The sequence below is a fragment of the Phaethon lepturus genome, unplaced genomic scaffold, assembly GCF_000687285.1.
Source record: "Phaethon lepturus isolate BGI_N335 unplaced genomic scaffold, ASM68728v1 scaffold12113, whole genome shotgun sequence".
NCBI lineage: Eukaryota > Metazoa > Chordata > Aves > Phaethontiformes > Phaethontidae > Phaethon > Phaethon lepturus.
In genome coordinates this window covers 110014-126076 of record NW_010529941.1, presented here as the reverse complement: position 1 = coordinate 126076, position 16063 = coordinate 110014, and the positions used below count along the sequence as shown (strand labels likewise).

General features: G+C 37.7%; 1 protein-coding gene across 1 annotated transcript in view; it reads left to right on the top strand.

The window, feature by feature from the left end:
* Nucleotides 1-16063, top strand: part of LOC104613651 (usherin-like) — a gene marked incomplete at its 5' end in the record, with an annotated part of 193364 nt that overhangs the window by 97085 nt on the left and 80216 nt on the right. Inside the window, 5 exons of the mRNA XM_010284111.1 lie at nt 3670-3838; nt 6826-7047; nt 12286-12509; nt 14917-15127; nt 15522-15719. Coding sequence (XP_010282413.1) covers nt 3670-3838; nt 6826-7047; nt 12286-12509; nt 14917-15127; nt 15522-15719 — 1024 coding nt within the window. The remainder of the gene's footprint in view (nt 1-3669; nt 3839-6825; nt 7048-12285; nt 12510-14916; nt 15128-15521; nt 15720-16063) is intronic.

The following is a 16063-nucleotide window of genomic DNA, read 5'->3' as shown; positions in this document are numbered from 1 at the left end:
AAATGGGTGAGTCAGTATACTTAGCAAAAAAGGGTGTCTATCTAGATTCAGAGATAATTTAAGTAAAAAAGAATGAGCCGTGCTAATTTAAAATATTCCCTCTCACATGAGAACATGATGGGTCAATCATTACTCTGGTGTTTGCTCCACAGGCAGAAATTTTTAATGAACTCCTGTAGCTAATAGGAATTCCTTGGAGTGTTTTGTGAATTGCTATTTCACAAAGTGGCTCTGGCAGCAAACGTTTGACAAGAAGGATAAACATGGCTGCCTAGCACATCTGTTTGTTTGAGTAAATCAGTCCTAGCTCTACTGGCATGTGTCCATAAGGCCAGATAATATCCTTCAGCAAAATCTTCAGCAAGCAGAGGGATCAGGGATGGCACAATTTTAATTAAAGGAGAGTTGCATAGATAAGTTTGGAGTATTTTTAAAAATGGTTAAAATATTCTGTAATCCTACGTGCCAAATTCGGTATCTAGTTACGCTGTGCTGGTGTCATGGCTGACCGGGCCGTTCTCAGCTATCGTAATAAGCCTTTCTTTATGCCCAGCCCATCGCAGTCCCTCTGTGGGCTTGGATGGGAGGGTAACTACAGGATCGATTTGTGAGTAACTCAGTCTACCAACATTTTTAAGGGCTCCCACGATGGCTAAGGATGAACATCTTGTATCATTTCCATCAATAGTAAAGATCTTCTGGTTAGCAAGCATATGTCAAGCATTCAACCCTCTGTACGAGGGTGAGATCTCCGACCTGCCTAAAATGTTGGTGTCACTGTATCTGATTGCTACGAGGCTTCTACTTTCATGTACATAGTAACACCATCCAGTTGGGACTGTCACTTTTAGATCTAAGAGGATGAGATAATAATAACCTTTTGCCACTATAAGTTTCAATCCATCTGCTTTTCTTCTTTGCCTATGACATAATTTTAGCATTACTTGAATGCATTTTATTTTATGGATTGATAATGCAGAATCCTTGGGCTGAATATCAATGCACATAGAAACTAACTGTCTTTAGAGGACTGCCAAAAAAGTGTTATTTAACAATTTACAGCTGACTGCAGAGGATGTTATGGAGCTACATAATAATAGCACCAACTATATCAATCGGTAATGCCAGAAGAGAGTCTGAAAGTGTTTTAGAGCTGACTGGACCCCTTTTTAGAAGCTGTCTATAGGGTATTGAGAAATACTGAGGATCTTAAATAATTTTTAACATTTTTAAAATTTAAAAATAGCTCCTGAAACTATTGTAACATACCTGGGTGTTCAGCTGGGGATTTTTTGAGGGAATTCCAAGAGGAAAAGGAGAGACACCAGTAATAATGCAACCTTACAAATAATGTTCCAACCAGAATGCTCTAGAGTTAGTACTAAAATGGCCTTCCCAGTGACTGTGTGAAATATGCAGGGTAGCTGTTTCTCCTGAAGATTCACAAGAGAAGGGGCATTTCTTAAACCTGGAAACACCTCATGGAAAGTAAAATGGCTGCTCAAGCATTTGAGCCTGGATAATGCCAAAGATGTGCAAGTTTCTTTATGTCAAAGATGGAGAGACTGTGTTCAGGTGAAATTTGGGTGGTGTACATCACTGAAAAGCAGGAAGCAGTACTGGCATGACAAATGAAATCCATGAAAAGAAGAGGAGGAGAAATTGGGCTAAACAGATCAGAGGGGAACACAATCCCAAGGGGCATACAAATTGGGACCAAGAATGTGTGAGGAACAGGTATTTGGCCTCCTTTCATGCAGGCAGGTACCGCATTTACTGGCTCTGGTGTCTCAAGCTCAGGATACGGTAGAAAGGACAGGACAGAGGGCATTTTTTACAAGTGTCAAGAATTGTTGCTAAACGTGATCTATTTTGAGGACAGTGGCACAATAGTACTTGATGTGATATTTTTAAGAATGCTTTTAAATGAATTGGAAATACAGAGAGACCAAGTAATCTTTTAGGTTGCTTTGGAGCCAACTGTAAATGAAGAATAACTCAGCCTGCAGTGTGTGCCAGTCATAAAAAAAATATCCAAAAGATAGGAAGCAGAGGAAGAGGTGTAAAGCAGAGTTTTATTTGACATCTTAACTAATGATCTGGAAGAAGGAACAGTAGGTTAATTAAATTCATAGATTGGATTACATTACCAGTGACAAGCTGGACAGCAAAATAATATAATAGGACCTATAGAGACTCAAAATTCCTGAACAGAAAATGACAAAATTCAGCTATGTTGGTAGTCTAAAACGGATGCTGAATGAGAAAGTGTGCTGGAAAAGCAGAAAACAGTGTGAGAAGTCAAAGCATATAAGGTTATAAAACCTCAAAATATAGTGAGGAAAGAAAAAACCCTTCTGCCCTACCTCATGTTAATTTTGGGTTACATATTGTTTATGTATTGTAAATTGTAACTTCAGAACCTAACCTAACACTCCCACGGGTGATTGATTAAAGGCCAATCAAAAGTGAACAAAGCAAAGCGTCATCTTTCTGAAGTCAGAAAGAATTTGTTTATCACTTAGGAAAAGTACCACTATTTTTTCTGTATGCATATATTTTTGTTAAAATAAATGTAATACAAATTAGACATCCTGGGCCTAGTAATATGCATTTTTTAAAAGTTTTTTGTCAGCTAGTACTTAAAGTACCTAAGTAAACAAAAGATCCTTCTAGAGGATCACTTTCTTTCTTTGCAACTAAGATAACCTGATGTAGAATGTGCTTAAAGTCGGGGTGGAAGTGCTCCACACCAGAAGAAAACAAAGGAGCAACTCTGCTCTAGTATCCGTCCTGTACTGCCAACTGCGTTTTCTGTCTCGCTGCAAGAGGCATCCTCCTGGCTACTACAGGTTGCACTGACACTCTGATCTGAGTTTACAATTTTTATGATGATTCTACTGACCTATATGATTTGCTCGGTATACAGTGTGCCACTCCATCAACTCAGGAATAAGTGTACAAATAATTATTTGATTGTTCAAGCATATAATTTTCTCGACAGCACCTAGAAACAAGTCCACAGTTAAAAGGCCCTTTCAAAATTCATTTCCATGTAAATTTTATTTTGAAAAAGAAAAATCCTTATATAAACACTATTCTCTTGAGATCACATTGTCTGAAGAACTGTGGTCATAAATAAGTGATCATGTGCTATCAGAAGAAAATGCTACTTATTTTTATGTGAAAGAAAACCCAAGAGCTCATATTGGGAGATACTGTTTTTTAGTTGTAAGGGTTTCAGATGACATATTTCATCATAAATGAATAAATAAAAAAATAAATAAATAAGAATTGGGGAGAAAAGGATAAGGTGATGGTAGATTATATGTACATATTGCAATTTACTCCATATTGAGAGACTCAAGCAGCCTGGAAGGCATATGAAGATGATTCATATTAATGGACTATTTTATTAAGGTGCAGTATGGTTTAAGGCCACAAAACAGCAGCATTCTGTCAGATACACAGTAGTTTATTGAAGTCTGATAATGCTGGAGGGCACAGGATTTTAGCCAAGTTGCATTTTATTTGACTGCAGTCATATTAGTGTCCGTACTCGCATGTGTTGTGCACGTTTTCACATACATTGTTTTGCCAGAGAACACACTATGTTCTGTTTAACAGATACTGCCTTACTGATATTTTTTTTTTTTTAACTACTTCTAGGTGTGTTGTAATGGGATTCTGCACGACAATAAACCTGGCTTCCAATGTTGCGAGGACAAGTACATTCCATTTATTCTTAATTCACCAGGGGTTTGCTGTGGTGGTCAGATACATGCTGTGCAACCGAAACATCAGTGCTGTGGTGGCTATTACACCAGGGTATTAGCAGGTAAGAGACAACTCCTTTCCAGTGCTTGAAAGAAACAAAACGGCAAAGTAGCTATATCAGTTAAACCAAGGAGAATGAAAACATAGCAATAAATGTGGGATTTATCGAGATTTCTAGATGTCTTTGAGACTTGTGTTCAGTGGGATAAGCAAAGAAAATTGCACTGACTTTGTCTTATAAACAGAGTACACTGTTTATACAAGAAAGGCTTAATAGATGAAACCTGATCATTGGGTCATTTCCCAGAGAAATAATTTATGCCAAACTATACTTAATTGCGGTAAGTGCTGCATAATGGGGAGGGCAGTTCTACTTAATAGGAACACCATCAGGCAATTTAGTGGTGCAGTTTAGTTCTCGGCTTGATTTGACCCCAGGTGATTTTCCCCAGCCATTTCTTTTGTGGAAGAATTGTTAGCATTTGGGGTTGATATTATGGATTATGTCGCTTCTACTTGTTTCTGCATTGTCTACTCCTACTACTTGATCAAAGTACACATCCCACACGTATTGTCTTTGATGGAAATTCATCCTTTCCTTAAGGCTGCTCATACTCTTACTCTCCGAACTGCTTGGGAAGTTTGCCAAAACTGTGCTTCTGTGCTATGGTCCAGAGTTTGGGTTTCGAGTTGTTTGGTGGGTTTTTGACAGGGAGAGGGGAGGAAAAGGGGGAGGAGAGCCCTTTCAGGGGGCAGTGTTCAGAGCATATATCTCTTTGTAGGCAATTGTCAGGTCAGGAGCTAAAATGCTTCCATTACTCATGAGCTGGCACACATTCCCTAGGCTCAGAAATGCTTGAATTTTTGCCAACACATTCAGCACATCCCGAGTTCTGATCCTTTGAAAAGTAATTCATATATCACAAAATTAGAATGCCTTCCATGATGTCACCAGAAAAATGTTATCACGTGGAAGAACCAGAGAAGAGTATTTTGCTGGCCTCATTAATCTCAATGTACTGAAATGGAGGGATTATACTGTGACCTCTGTCCCCATCCAGTGGTCTTTGTTAACTAGCTTAATGTTGTTTACATCAAGAAAGAAAAGCACGGTGAAACAAAATGTCTTATGTCTGAAAGTAGTTTTTGTTCAGTCAGCAGTCCACAAGCATGAAACAGTGAATATTTTAACATGATTTTAAACATTTTTCTAAGTATACTTGCTGCGTTCTCTTTTTCCATACTCTAAAGGGCAGCAACATGAACAATGTTGGTCACTTTTTTCTTTTTTATTTTTATAAATATGCTAATAACCTCAAGCTAAATGTTAATGTGGGTCATTCTTTGATAAGGATAACAATTAACTGGTAAGACTGCATGGTAGTTTTCAGAGAGAGAACATTTTCAAGCCTAGCCTGGAATGGATCCCATTTTGAGAGGTTAATGAGAAGGTTACTGATCCTTTGTGTCTTATGTCTAATAGTTCTTTTAAAAAAAACAGTTTTATTTCCAATAAATGTAAGCTACATTCTGTGTTTTACTACTTTCTCTGTGTAGCAACTAAATTAGATTCTGAGGAATGAAGAAAAACATGATGAAGTATCTAAACAGATTATATCTATTATACTCTGAAAATTTGTTCTCATCTTTTTTTGTTTATTATTGACTTTATTTGATAAAGTTATTTATACAGGAAACTCTCTAAGCATACATATTTCCCAGATGTTGTTTGGCCAGCTTGATAGCTCTAGATGTACTGAAGCACACGGGGCTGAAGGCATGAAGATTACAAATTAGGAAGGCAGGAATCTCAGTTCCTGAAAGAGTAGTGCACAAAGAAGTGCAAACATCCATCCCAGAACTAAGATGGGAGGAGAGATTCTTAAAGCAGAGCAGAACAAATAATGCTACTACCACCCAGGCACCTCTTTGGCAAGGAACGGGGCGGGGGAAGGAAAACGGTGTTCTCCCTCATCTGTTACAATCACATCACATGTTTGTTTCTGACAAAAGCTGCGTTGGGTTTAGGGTTCCCTGCCTGTAATTCGCAACCTTTCAGAAGAAAAGGACTCGAGATATTCCTTTCAATGAGAAAAATGAGTTTTAAAACTCAAAACACATTTCTTTCATTAACAATCAGGAATCCAAATACTTTAATCACCTTTATTACCCATCTGCGATAGCAAAAAACCCACCCCTACTCCTTCCAAATGACATTTGAGCCACAGAAAACATTGCAACACAGGAAGATAATACAAAAATGTAACTTTTAGAACACTGGATCAGATCAAGTGCAGCCACTACTGAATGAAAATTATTGCCATTTACCATAATTTTGGTATCCTTTATAGCAGTACCTACTCTGTTCATACCACACTGTTTACCCCAGCCCACCGTTACAGCCTCAGTCTCATTTGCAGTCTTATCCAAAGGCCTTTTCCTGCAAAAGCTGATGCTTTTGCTTAAGTAGCAGCCAGTGCCACTGATTGTGGTGGTGGTATTTAATGTTTAAAGTGAGTTTAATCCTTAAGTTCTTTGAGAGAGAGAGCCTTGAGCAACATTGAAAACTTTTTAAGCAGTGTGAATTAGATCTTCAAACAATTTTGGAATGATTTTGGAGGAGACAAGGAAATTTTTTGCCGAGACTAAGTAGGATAAGTAGGCTGACTGTTCTGTTAATCGTAGCAAGAACAAACTCTCTTTACTATGTAGCTGCCTCTACTTAAAGGTTTTCAGCTGTATAATTATCATATTTACAGAAATTATTTTTATCGCTCTTCTCAGTTTGTCTTTGTCATGCTTGCATTTTGATACCTTACAGAGCCTTGGCCCTGAATTCATGAATGCATATTTCTTTAATTATTATAATAAATTAATATAATATTTTTATAGCATTATATGGAGCGATTCCATGCTTTCACGTGGAATGTTTTGTACATGAAGCAACTAATGTGTGAATGCAGACTTGTTGCTATCAGATGAAAGCCTCTCAAGGATTTCAAGAGCTATAAATGTATAAAATATTTAATTATATTCTTAAATTGACAGGAGAAGTATGTTGCCCTAACGAAGAGCAAAACAGAGTTTCAGTTGGAATTGGTGACTCTTGCTGCCAGGGAATGCCTTACTCCACATCAGGCAATCAAATCTGCTGTGGTGGATCCCTCCATGATAGTTTCAATCAGCAGTGCTGTGGTGGAGAAGTCATAAGCACGGACTTGGTCTGTTGCGGTGATGAAGAAGAAGGGACTGCACACAGACCTCTCACTGGTAAGTGATAAGTTTTGAAGGAAAAAGGGTCTTCCTCTTTCTAAATCTCTTGTGATACTAACCATTCAGCAGTGACACACTCAGGTTTAAGGTGTGTATGTCAATTTGTTAAAATGATGTTGTACTTTACTCACCTATTCTGACAGGCAGCGAAATGGTGAGCTTTTGATAACTCTTCTTTGCCTTTCTCCAAAAGTTATGGGGGCTAGAGACATCAGAAAATTCAAAAGGAGGAGTGCATGGTCTTTCATTATGCCAGCCAGGAAATAGGACCCGTCCCTTCTCAATGAGTAGAGCAGAGATTAGACTTGGCCACCTTGTGCCGCCATGCATCCCGACGCCGGGGTTTTCCATTTGCTCTGGAGATGTGGGGTTGGTCACCTCGAAACTGAAGGTTACGGTGCTATCTGCTTGGTAGTCTAGGTCCCTCACTTGTGTATCTACGTAGGGGTAAACCTGCTGCCGTTTAACAAAACTTAATCCGTAGCACTAGTCAACTTATTCATCTGGTGTACCCCATTAATCTCTTACACACAATAGGAAATTATGCCGTCACTCAGAGGTACAATCTGAACCCTACTTCCTCATGAAGCACTCTCTGACTAGCTGGTGACAGAGACTGGAGGTATTGTTACAAAGCTATTCAGGTATTTTCATGTGTCTTTTCTTTCCACAGTTATTAGACAAATTATATACCATCAGGCTTAGGCCTTCTCAGCCTGACAAAAAGACTCCAGAAACAATTGCAGTCTCAAAGGGGAGCCCGATTTCAAAACACAAAAATAATGAACAATTTAGTACGCAGTTGTGCTTGCCGTACAAATACGAGTGATGCAGTGCTTTCCACCGTATGCGTGCCAGTTTGAGCCTCTAGTTGTACAACTAAGGATCTTAACATCTAAGAACTCCTCCTTCCCCCCCCAAAATGAGCTCTATCTTCAGCTTTTTTTTGTATTCACTGGACCCTTTAGCCACTGTGGTATTAGAAGCACCCTAGCCTGTGATGACTGCCAGGAAGGGCTAATCAGAAGAGCCATTGCAACGCTTCCTGCGGTTTCTATACTATCCTTCCCTTCCAGTGGTGACACGTGGCCTGTATGCTGTGAGCAACACCGCTTGCGCGATTTTAGCTCCCCCCCACTGTGATCCCTAATTGTGCCTGATCTACGACGTCTACGCAGGGCTCACAATACCAGCTCTGAACAGGGCCCTCTTGCATAGCAGTGCATTGTGTGCCTGCCACAAGACGGGGCTGGCTCATAAAACATCTCTTTATGTACTTTATTACTTAAACTCTTTTATTTGCCTGCAGGAGCCCTTTAACAAAATCACATTGAATTGACTTTCTCACACCAAATCAAATCTCCCTGGTCCCAGTTCAGTTGTCTTTGTCAATATGTATTTTATAAATGGAGTGAATTAACAGATGCTGTTGGAACAGAACTGCTGGGGTAGCGTTTATGTTTTTACTGCTCTCTCTGGGCAGATGAGTTGTGTAGGAGTGTAATACAGGTATCTGGGGATGAAAGTTATGTTCTTCATTTCAGTATATATGTATTCTTAACAGTTTTTTTTCCTTAAATATATATATTTAAAAAACCTTTATACCCCTCTATCATTTATACCATTTTTCTTGAGAATGGGTCAGGATGACATTTTTTTGGCTATTAAAAAAGAAAACAGTGGCTTTTTCATCGTTCATAGGTTTTCTGTGAGGACTTTATGCTGTGAGCCAGCATAGAGCTGAACACAAATACAGGTTCGAAAGATGAATTAGTGCCATAGTTGAAAAGAGATCGTATTCTTTCCATCAAGCATAGACTAGATTGTGGTTTCTTATCTTATTGTATACATCATGCTCAATAGGTTTTTGCTTAATTTCTTAGAGTAATTCAGCCTTGCTAAATACATCATGAAAATGCACAAGCCAGGCACAAAAACCTTACCTGCTCCCTATCCCTATTATTATAATGATTCTAATGGAAAAAATACTCTCACATAAAACCAGAATTTACCTATCATTGGCAAATGGGTAAGTAGAATTTGGCAAGAATATGGTAATTGTAAATCTGTTCTCGTTGTCCAGAAGGGGAAGAGGTAACAGGGGTGGCTTTTTGCAAAAGCTGAAATGCTGAAATGCTTCTGAAGCTCTGTTTTGTAGTTGGCAATGAATGCCATGGTTAAAAATAGAATGACAATTTAAAGCTTTTGTTTGGGAGTTTTAGTTCCCTGAAAAAAATCGTACAAGAAAAACATGATCACGAAAAGTGCAAGCCTTGTGCACAGTCTTTTTTTTGCATGACCAGTTTGAAAGCAGGATGTTTCTGCAGAATCTAGACCCAGGTTTGCACTGAATGTTGGTTTGAGGGCTTGAATTGTAGAACTTTTTCATTTGCCATTGTATACCTTTTTCAGAGAGTCCATCCTGCAAAAAGAGATGTTTTGTCCATCTCAGATTGCTCTTCTTTTTTTCTTTTTTTTTTTTTTTTTTTTAATTTCTATGTTCTTAGGTTTTATTTTTCGCCCCTTGTTGGCCTTATTTAGTGGGGTGACCATAGAGACATCTACTGGCAAAGGCTGGCAGTGATGCCATTGTATAAACATGTCCTGAGCTCCACTGCTGCAATGTGATTATCCAAAGTTGTCTATTTCTGGCTCTCAAGGATAATGTCAGCTAAAACCACTCTTGGATTTTCTCTTAAAAAAAAAAAAAAAAAAAAAGCCAGTAAAATGCCCTATACTGACATCCCAGACGCATGAAAGATGATGCTTTGTACTGTTGTGGTTCCTGATCTGTAATAGTTGCAATATCCACATGTAAGCCAAGGATTTTTGGAGTAGTTTGCAATGTACACTGGCTCTGTATTTTGTTGATCCTCTCTTCTGGCTGCAAAAGCTAAGCCTTTTAATACTCATTTTTCCCTTTTGAAAGCATTGGTTTTGCAGATTTACTAAATCAGTAATTCATCACTCAGCTATGTTTGTAAATTTTTTCAGTTGCTGGGGATGAACATGAAATAATTGTTGACAGAAATCACTGTTAACAGGAAGTGTCTTTTCCAGCCCATGGATTTTCTTTTTGCTGTAGTGCATAATGTGCCTATGAAACATACATATATAAAGCATGACACACACATTCCAGCTGATTTCCAAACAAATAGTTCATATTTTGGTATTTTGCTGAGTTCAGCAAGGCTTTATAGGAATTTCTGGATCCTTAAGCAATTGAATAAAGTGATTTTTAGCCGGCAAATCAATCCATCAGTATTACATGGTCCTATTTTGTTTTTCTTGGAGCATATTTAAAATTGTACCTTTGAGGTGTCAAGGTTCAGGAGTCAAGTGCTACATGTGATAAATTAAGCAAAGGTCAGAGGCTATGCAATGCAGTTTCAGAAGATTGTCTACCTCTGCCTTTGCAGCTCATTCATGCTGAAGTGATGCACTATGGGAATTACTACCAAACTCTGCTCTGCAACATCTGCTCTCCCTAAGTGAGTTAGTGCACGTCAGACATCTTTATGTCAGAATATTGCAGTGATGGATGCAGTCTTCAGAAAATGCTGCATAAAAATCTGGTGTGCCGTTCTGGCCATTAAGTGAAATTACTATTTAAATTAATGGCGCTGTCACAGTTTATCTGTGCAAAGAATGAACGCTGATTAGGGTATTAAGTAATTAGCAATTTATCACACTGGAACAAGGTTGATAATAATTAAAGAAGTAATGGTTTACCAAAGAAACTAGAAAGGGAGTCACTTCTTGTTAGGCGAGTGAAATCTTGGCTGAAAAATTCAATTCAGTTAAACAAAGATGAGGTTCACAGTGGAAGAATACAGCCTTGTTTGTTTGTTTCAACAGAAAAACAGTTCGTTATCAAAATTTTAGTTTGCCTGTCAAAAGTCCCTTGGGGCTGTCTGAGTTGCTTATTAGTATTGAATTGAGTCATTTTCTGCATTAATCCTTTTCTCAAAATTGGTAGAATCTGAGGACAGTTTGGAAAAAGGGCGTGCACAGGGGGAAATAGTTACCTCTTGGAAAGCTGGTGATCACAGTTTGATTTCTGTGAACGAAACCAGCCCTGAAAATAGGTAAAATATACAAGTAACATCATCATTTTGAGTCATTCCAGTGATTGGAATGAAATGCTCTGAATGCTTTAGCAAGATCATGCCTTTAAAGAGTAATTTTCATTATGTATGACTCCCTAAGAGAGATTTGCTGCAATAAATGGCAGTGAGAAAAGTGGCCGTTTTTGCATATGTTTTAAATGTCTACATACCACAGACATTATGTCAAATACAAATTACTTTATAGATGTAACGGTATATCACAGCCCTGGTTTTTTGTGTGATATCTTTCTAGCTGAATTAGTAATAACATTTATTTCATTGCCAATTACAGAGGTGTTTGTAGCATTTGTTTCAGAGTTAAAATTTACCATGTTCTTTAAATGGTGTGGGGTTCAACGCTAGTATTTCACAGTTGCAGGCTCATTCATGTGAATATTTGGAAAATTACACTGGTTATATCGGCTTTTAATTTTAAAGTAAAATTATTAAAAATAGAAGAAAGGCTGTGGAATTAATTTTGGCAGCTTATCAATTCCACCACAGAAATGCAGATTATATTTAGATATTAACTTCTTAAAGAGCAATTCTCTGCATCAGATGACTGAAGCTTCACTATGCATATTTGGCAAGTCACCCATTCAGTTCTATGTCCCTAGTATGAACCCCCACTTTAAAACGTAAACTATAATGTGAAACTGAAAATGAAATTCTGGAACACTAAGATACACTGTTGGAAGACTGCCTGTGTAAGGGGGGATGAATGAGACCTGACTGGAAAGTACATGGAGAAGCTTTCTCCATTTCTCCATTCTACAGGAAATTTTCATCAACAGTCTGTCTTTGACCTGCTGTGCACTGTTCTTTGGTATGGTATTTTATAGCAAAGGTTCTTACAAAAGTTCAGCAATGGTGTAAGTTGATTGTAGGGCATCCCTGTTTATTCCTCTAATTCTTGATTGTTTTCAGCAGGTCTAGAAGTCAGGACGCTTGCTTCAGTCACCTCACGTCCATATTTAATCTCACTTTAGCTAAATCTGCGCAATTCCAGCTGCTGACGGTTTTATGCCAAGCTATATTGCATTCTGAGCTTTCTCCTTTCTTTATCGGTTTATTTATTTACTTACATTTCATATTCAGATATATTTTTTTTGTTTGTTCATTTCAGGGATGTTCTGTTGTGGGCAGGAATATGTGAATATGTCAGATACCATATGCTGCTCAGGTTCCAGTGGTGAGTTCCTAGCACATGTTAGAAAGAATGACCAAGTGCCAGTAAAATGCTGTGAGACTGAACTTATTCCAAAGAGCGAAGAATGCTGTAATGGAGTTGGATATAATCCTTTGAAATATGTTTGCTCTGACAAGATTTCAGCTGGAATGATGATGAAGGTAATTGATAGAAAATCTCTCGGTAGCTCTGATTTGACGATGGAAAGAGAAATACACTGTTCATAACTATTTTTCTAAAATAGGAATATAAAAACTCTTGTGTGCATTATTCATTTTCACATTACATCCATATTAATACAGAATGAGTTCACCATGATTGATGTTATTGCAATGAATTCTAAAGGAATTAATAATGATTAGCTGCCTCTGTGAAGTGTTGCCCAGCACTTCAGATTAGTACAGTGGCTAAAAGCTGGCATACTAACAAGACTGGCATGTATAGCCAGCTTCCGTTCTGTGGCCACAGTTCCTGATGATGTTCTTTAAGTGGAAATGGAAATTGAAGTGGCCAGTTCTGAAATATAAAAATGCTATTGCATTTCAATTTATACTGCCTGCCCAAATTGAACCTAACCTCCTAAAAAATATGTAAACAAAAATAAAACAACTGATATTTTCTTGAGGGGCTTAACCCTGATCCTATAGAAAACCAGTGGCAATTTTGGCATAAGTTTCAGCAGTACTAGGATAGGTCCTTGTATAACTTTTAGCAACAATGAGGGTACTATATTTTTGGTGCTTTTCGCACCTAATGAATTATACAGTTTATTTTCACTTTATTTTAATGTAAGAGAAAAGCTAAGCACCGTAAAGGCTAATTCCATCTTTTCTGAGAGTGGCCAGTGACTATAGGTATGAGCATAAGACGATTTGGCCAAACTTTCAAAGCCACAAGGTCTTGCAAGCCCAGTTGAATTCAGGAGAAATCTTCAAGAATTAGCATCTTGGTGTTATACGTAAGCTGTAAAAATATTGTCAACTGTTATTACAGTTTTTGTTTAAGAAAATGAACATTTCAAAGGATGGAAACACTGTTTTTACATATGTACATTATTTTATATAAGTTTTTGTTGATTTATATTTATATTTAGAGAGGGAGAAAGTGGGTGAGAGAGAAAGAAAGAGGGTTAGATATTGTGAATTCTACAATATGGAAATCAGGTAGATATTGCGGAATTTATGATTAAAGCAAAAAGAAAAACAGACCTCATCCTGCCACATACAGGTGTTCCTGTATCCATTTCATTCATCTGCTAAGTTAATACACAAATATTTCTTCCATCTTCTCCTTTTCATGTCAAGGTTTTAATGTCGTTTCATTTTCAGACTGAGAGAAAATTTTCCTAGAGAAAATCCAAGTGTTGTGATGAGTCAGCTACAGCTCCTCAATGCACTGTATTAGTAGTTCAGACAAGGCAAAGAATGGCTGAGAATAGGTTAATGAATCCTGGTAGATAACATTGTAGATCCATGCCTTAGGTATAATGTATAAACAAAAGAAGCGCTTTGTATTTCACTTACCCGCAGTAGAAAAGAGATAGCAATGCTGGCTTTCTGGTGTGTATAGATTTACTAATATTAAAAGGACTGATATTCTGAGACATACTCTGGAGCTACTTTGTATGTAAATCCAATTCATCTCTATCCTACAACTTATGTTGATATCTATCACAACATAATTTTTGTGAAAGTGCCAAGTTTGGGAAATTAAATTAGCTAAAGTTCCTAATCAGCTAACAAACTAATTTCCATAGGTGAATTAAGGAAGCATTAGATATAATCTGTTTGTTTTTCCTTCTAAAGTTTGTAGCCTAATGGGCAGAAATATTTGTAGCAAACATTGCAGTACCTTTCATCCTGCAACAACCTATATTTTATGAGGATTATTGCTCTCTGGCTTATGGTTTGGCAAAAATATTATTTCATGAATTTTGATGGAAACTTGTGGATGTTCAGTGTATATTTCTATTTCTGTGAATTGTTCTTTATGGGTTAAATCTTATATCTGCTTCAACGTTTGCAGAGGTCCTCTTATTGCAGCAAAACAGCTTTTTAGGAGTATGTGGTGGTGGATAGGATTTATATCACCCATGGATAGAGTTCTCAGCCTTGATAGCTGCCAAGGAATTGCACAGAGCCCTCTTGTGTACTTGGCAAGCTGTGTGAGGGGCTGGGAATTCGCTACTGACTTGCCACGGATATTGGCCTTTGCAGGAGCAGAATGTTCAAATTCTCCCATAAAATCCTGTTCTCATTTGATTATAGACTCTTTTACTTTCAACAAACCCAGCCATGTGGGCTTCCAGTGGTTAACATTTGTGATGTTTTAATGCAGGGACCCTACAAAAAAAGGTGTTTCTTTTAGAAAGGATTATAAAAGCATTAATGACAAAAGACAGTAGACAGGCCACAGGCTGAAAGGGTGTCTCATATGCTAGAAATATCAATGTATTCAATGTGGTTGCTTGATTTGTATGTTGTATAAAGAAAGAGAAATACTAACGGAAGCATCTGTAAAGAAAGGAAGATGAAGTAAATATATTAAAATTGCATGTGTATTCCTTAGGTAAAAGAAGAATGCAAGGCTAATATCCTTTGCCCTTTATCTATGGAGGCAACAGCACATTGTGGAAAGTGTGACTTTGATACTAGGCAGAATATCTGTGCGTGGATAAAAGGTTCACAGGGTGCTACAGAAAAGGAGATAAGGGAAGGTGTGTGTCCAGCTGAAGAGGAGACTGTCTACACAGGAAGTCCAAACCAGTATTCATTTACAGGTAAGGAAAAGTGGCATATCAGATTGGTGATTTGCTAGTGTATTTAATTCGCTGTGGAGAAAAAGATGTCTCAAGTGCTATCAAGTATTCTAATTAAATGTGAAGCAATTGTAGTGAAGTAGCATTCTATAAGAATTAATCCGTGAATCAGGACAGTATCTTCATGGAAATGAAATGAGTAGCAAGAAGTTCAGTAAATACATAAGGTCTAAACCTCCTTTCACAGAAGTTGATAGAACTATTGCTATATCAGAAAATGGCCCTGACTAAAGGAATGACTTCCATATCTATCTGTCTTTAAATACAGAAGGAGTCCCATAGGCACAGAAAAAAATAAACAGAAGTTATTTTGTATTTTGATAAGACTGAGATGATCCATACTTTCTTTTTCTAGACCTGAACCTCGAACCTTTTATCACATACGAGTACAGAGTGGCTGCTTGGAACAGCTATGGAAGAGGCTTCAGTGAAATTAGCAGAGCTGTCACTAAGCAAGATGTGCCACAGGGTGTCAGTCCACCAAAATGGGCCAAAGTGGATAACCGGGAAGACATGATACTTCTAAACTGGGAGGAACCGCTTCAACCAAATGGTATTGATATGTTAAAAAAAAAAAAAAATTATGTTCTGTCACTCAACTGGCAGTGTTCCAAAAATCACAAAATATTTCTTAATTAATCACTGGCACTGAAATATACGTGTTCCAAAACTCGGCAAGAAGAATTTGCTCTAGGTTGAGATAATTTTCATTGCAAATAAGAGCAGAGTCTAACTGCACGGAAGACAATTTACTATGTCTCTAAGCAGTGCCCAGAAGCCCCTTTTAACAACAGTTACTACAAATAACTGGCAATATGATCAGAAAATCACAATCCTGTTATAAAATATTTGGGGATTCAAGGGCAGGGGAGAAGTGGGTGATACTCATGTTTCTTT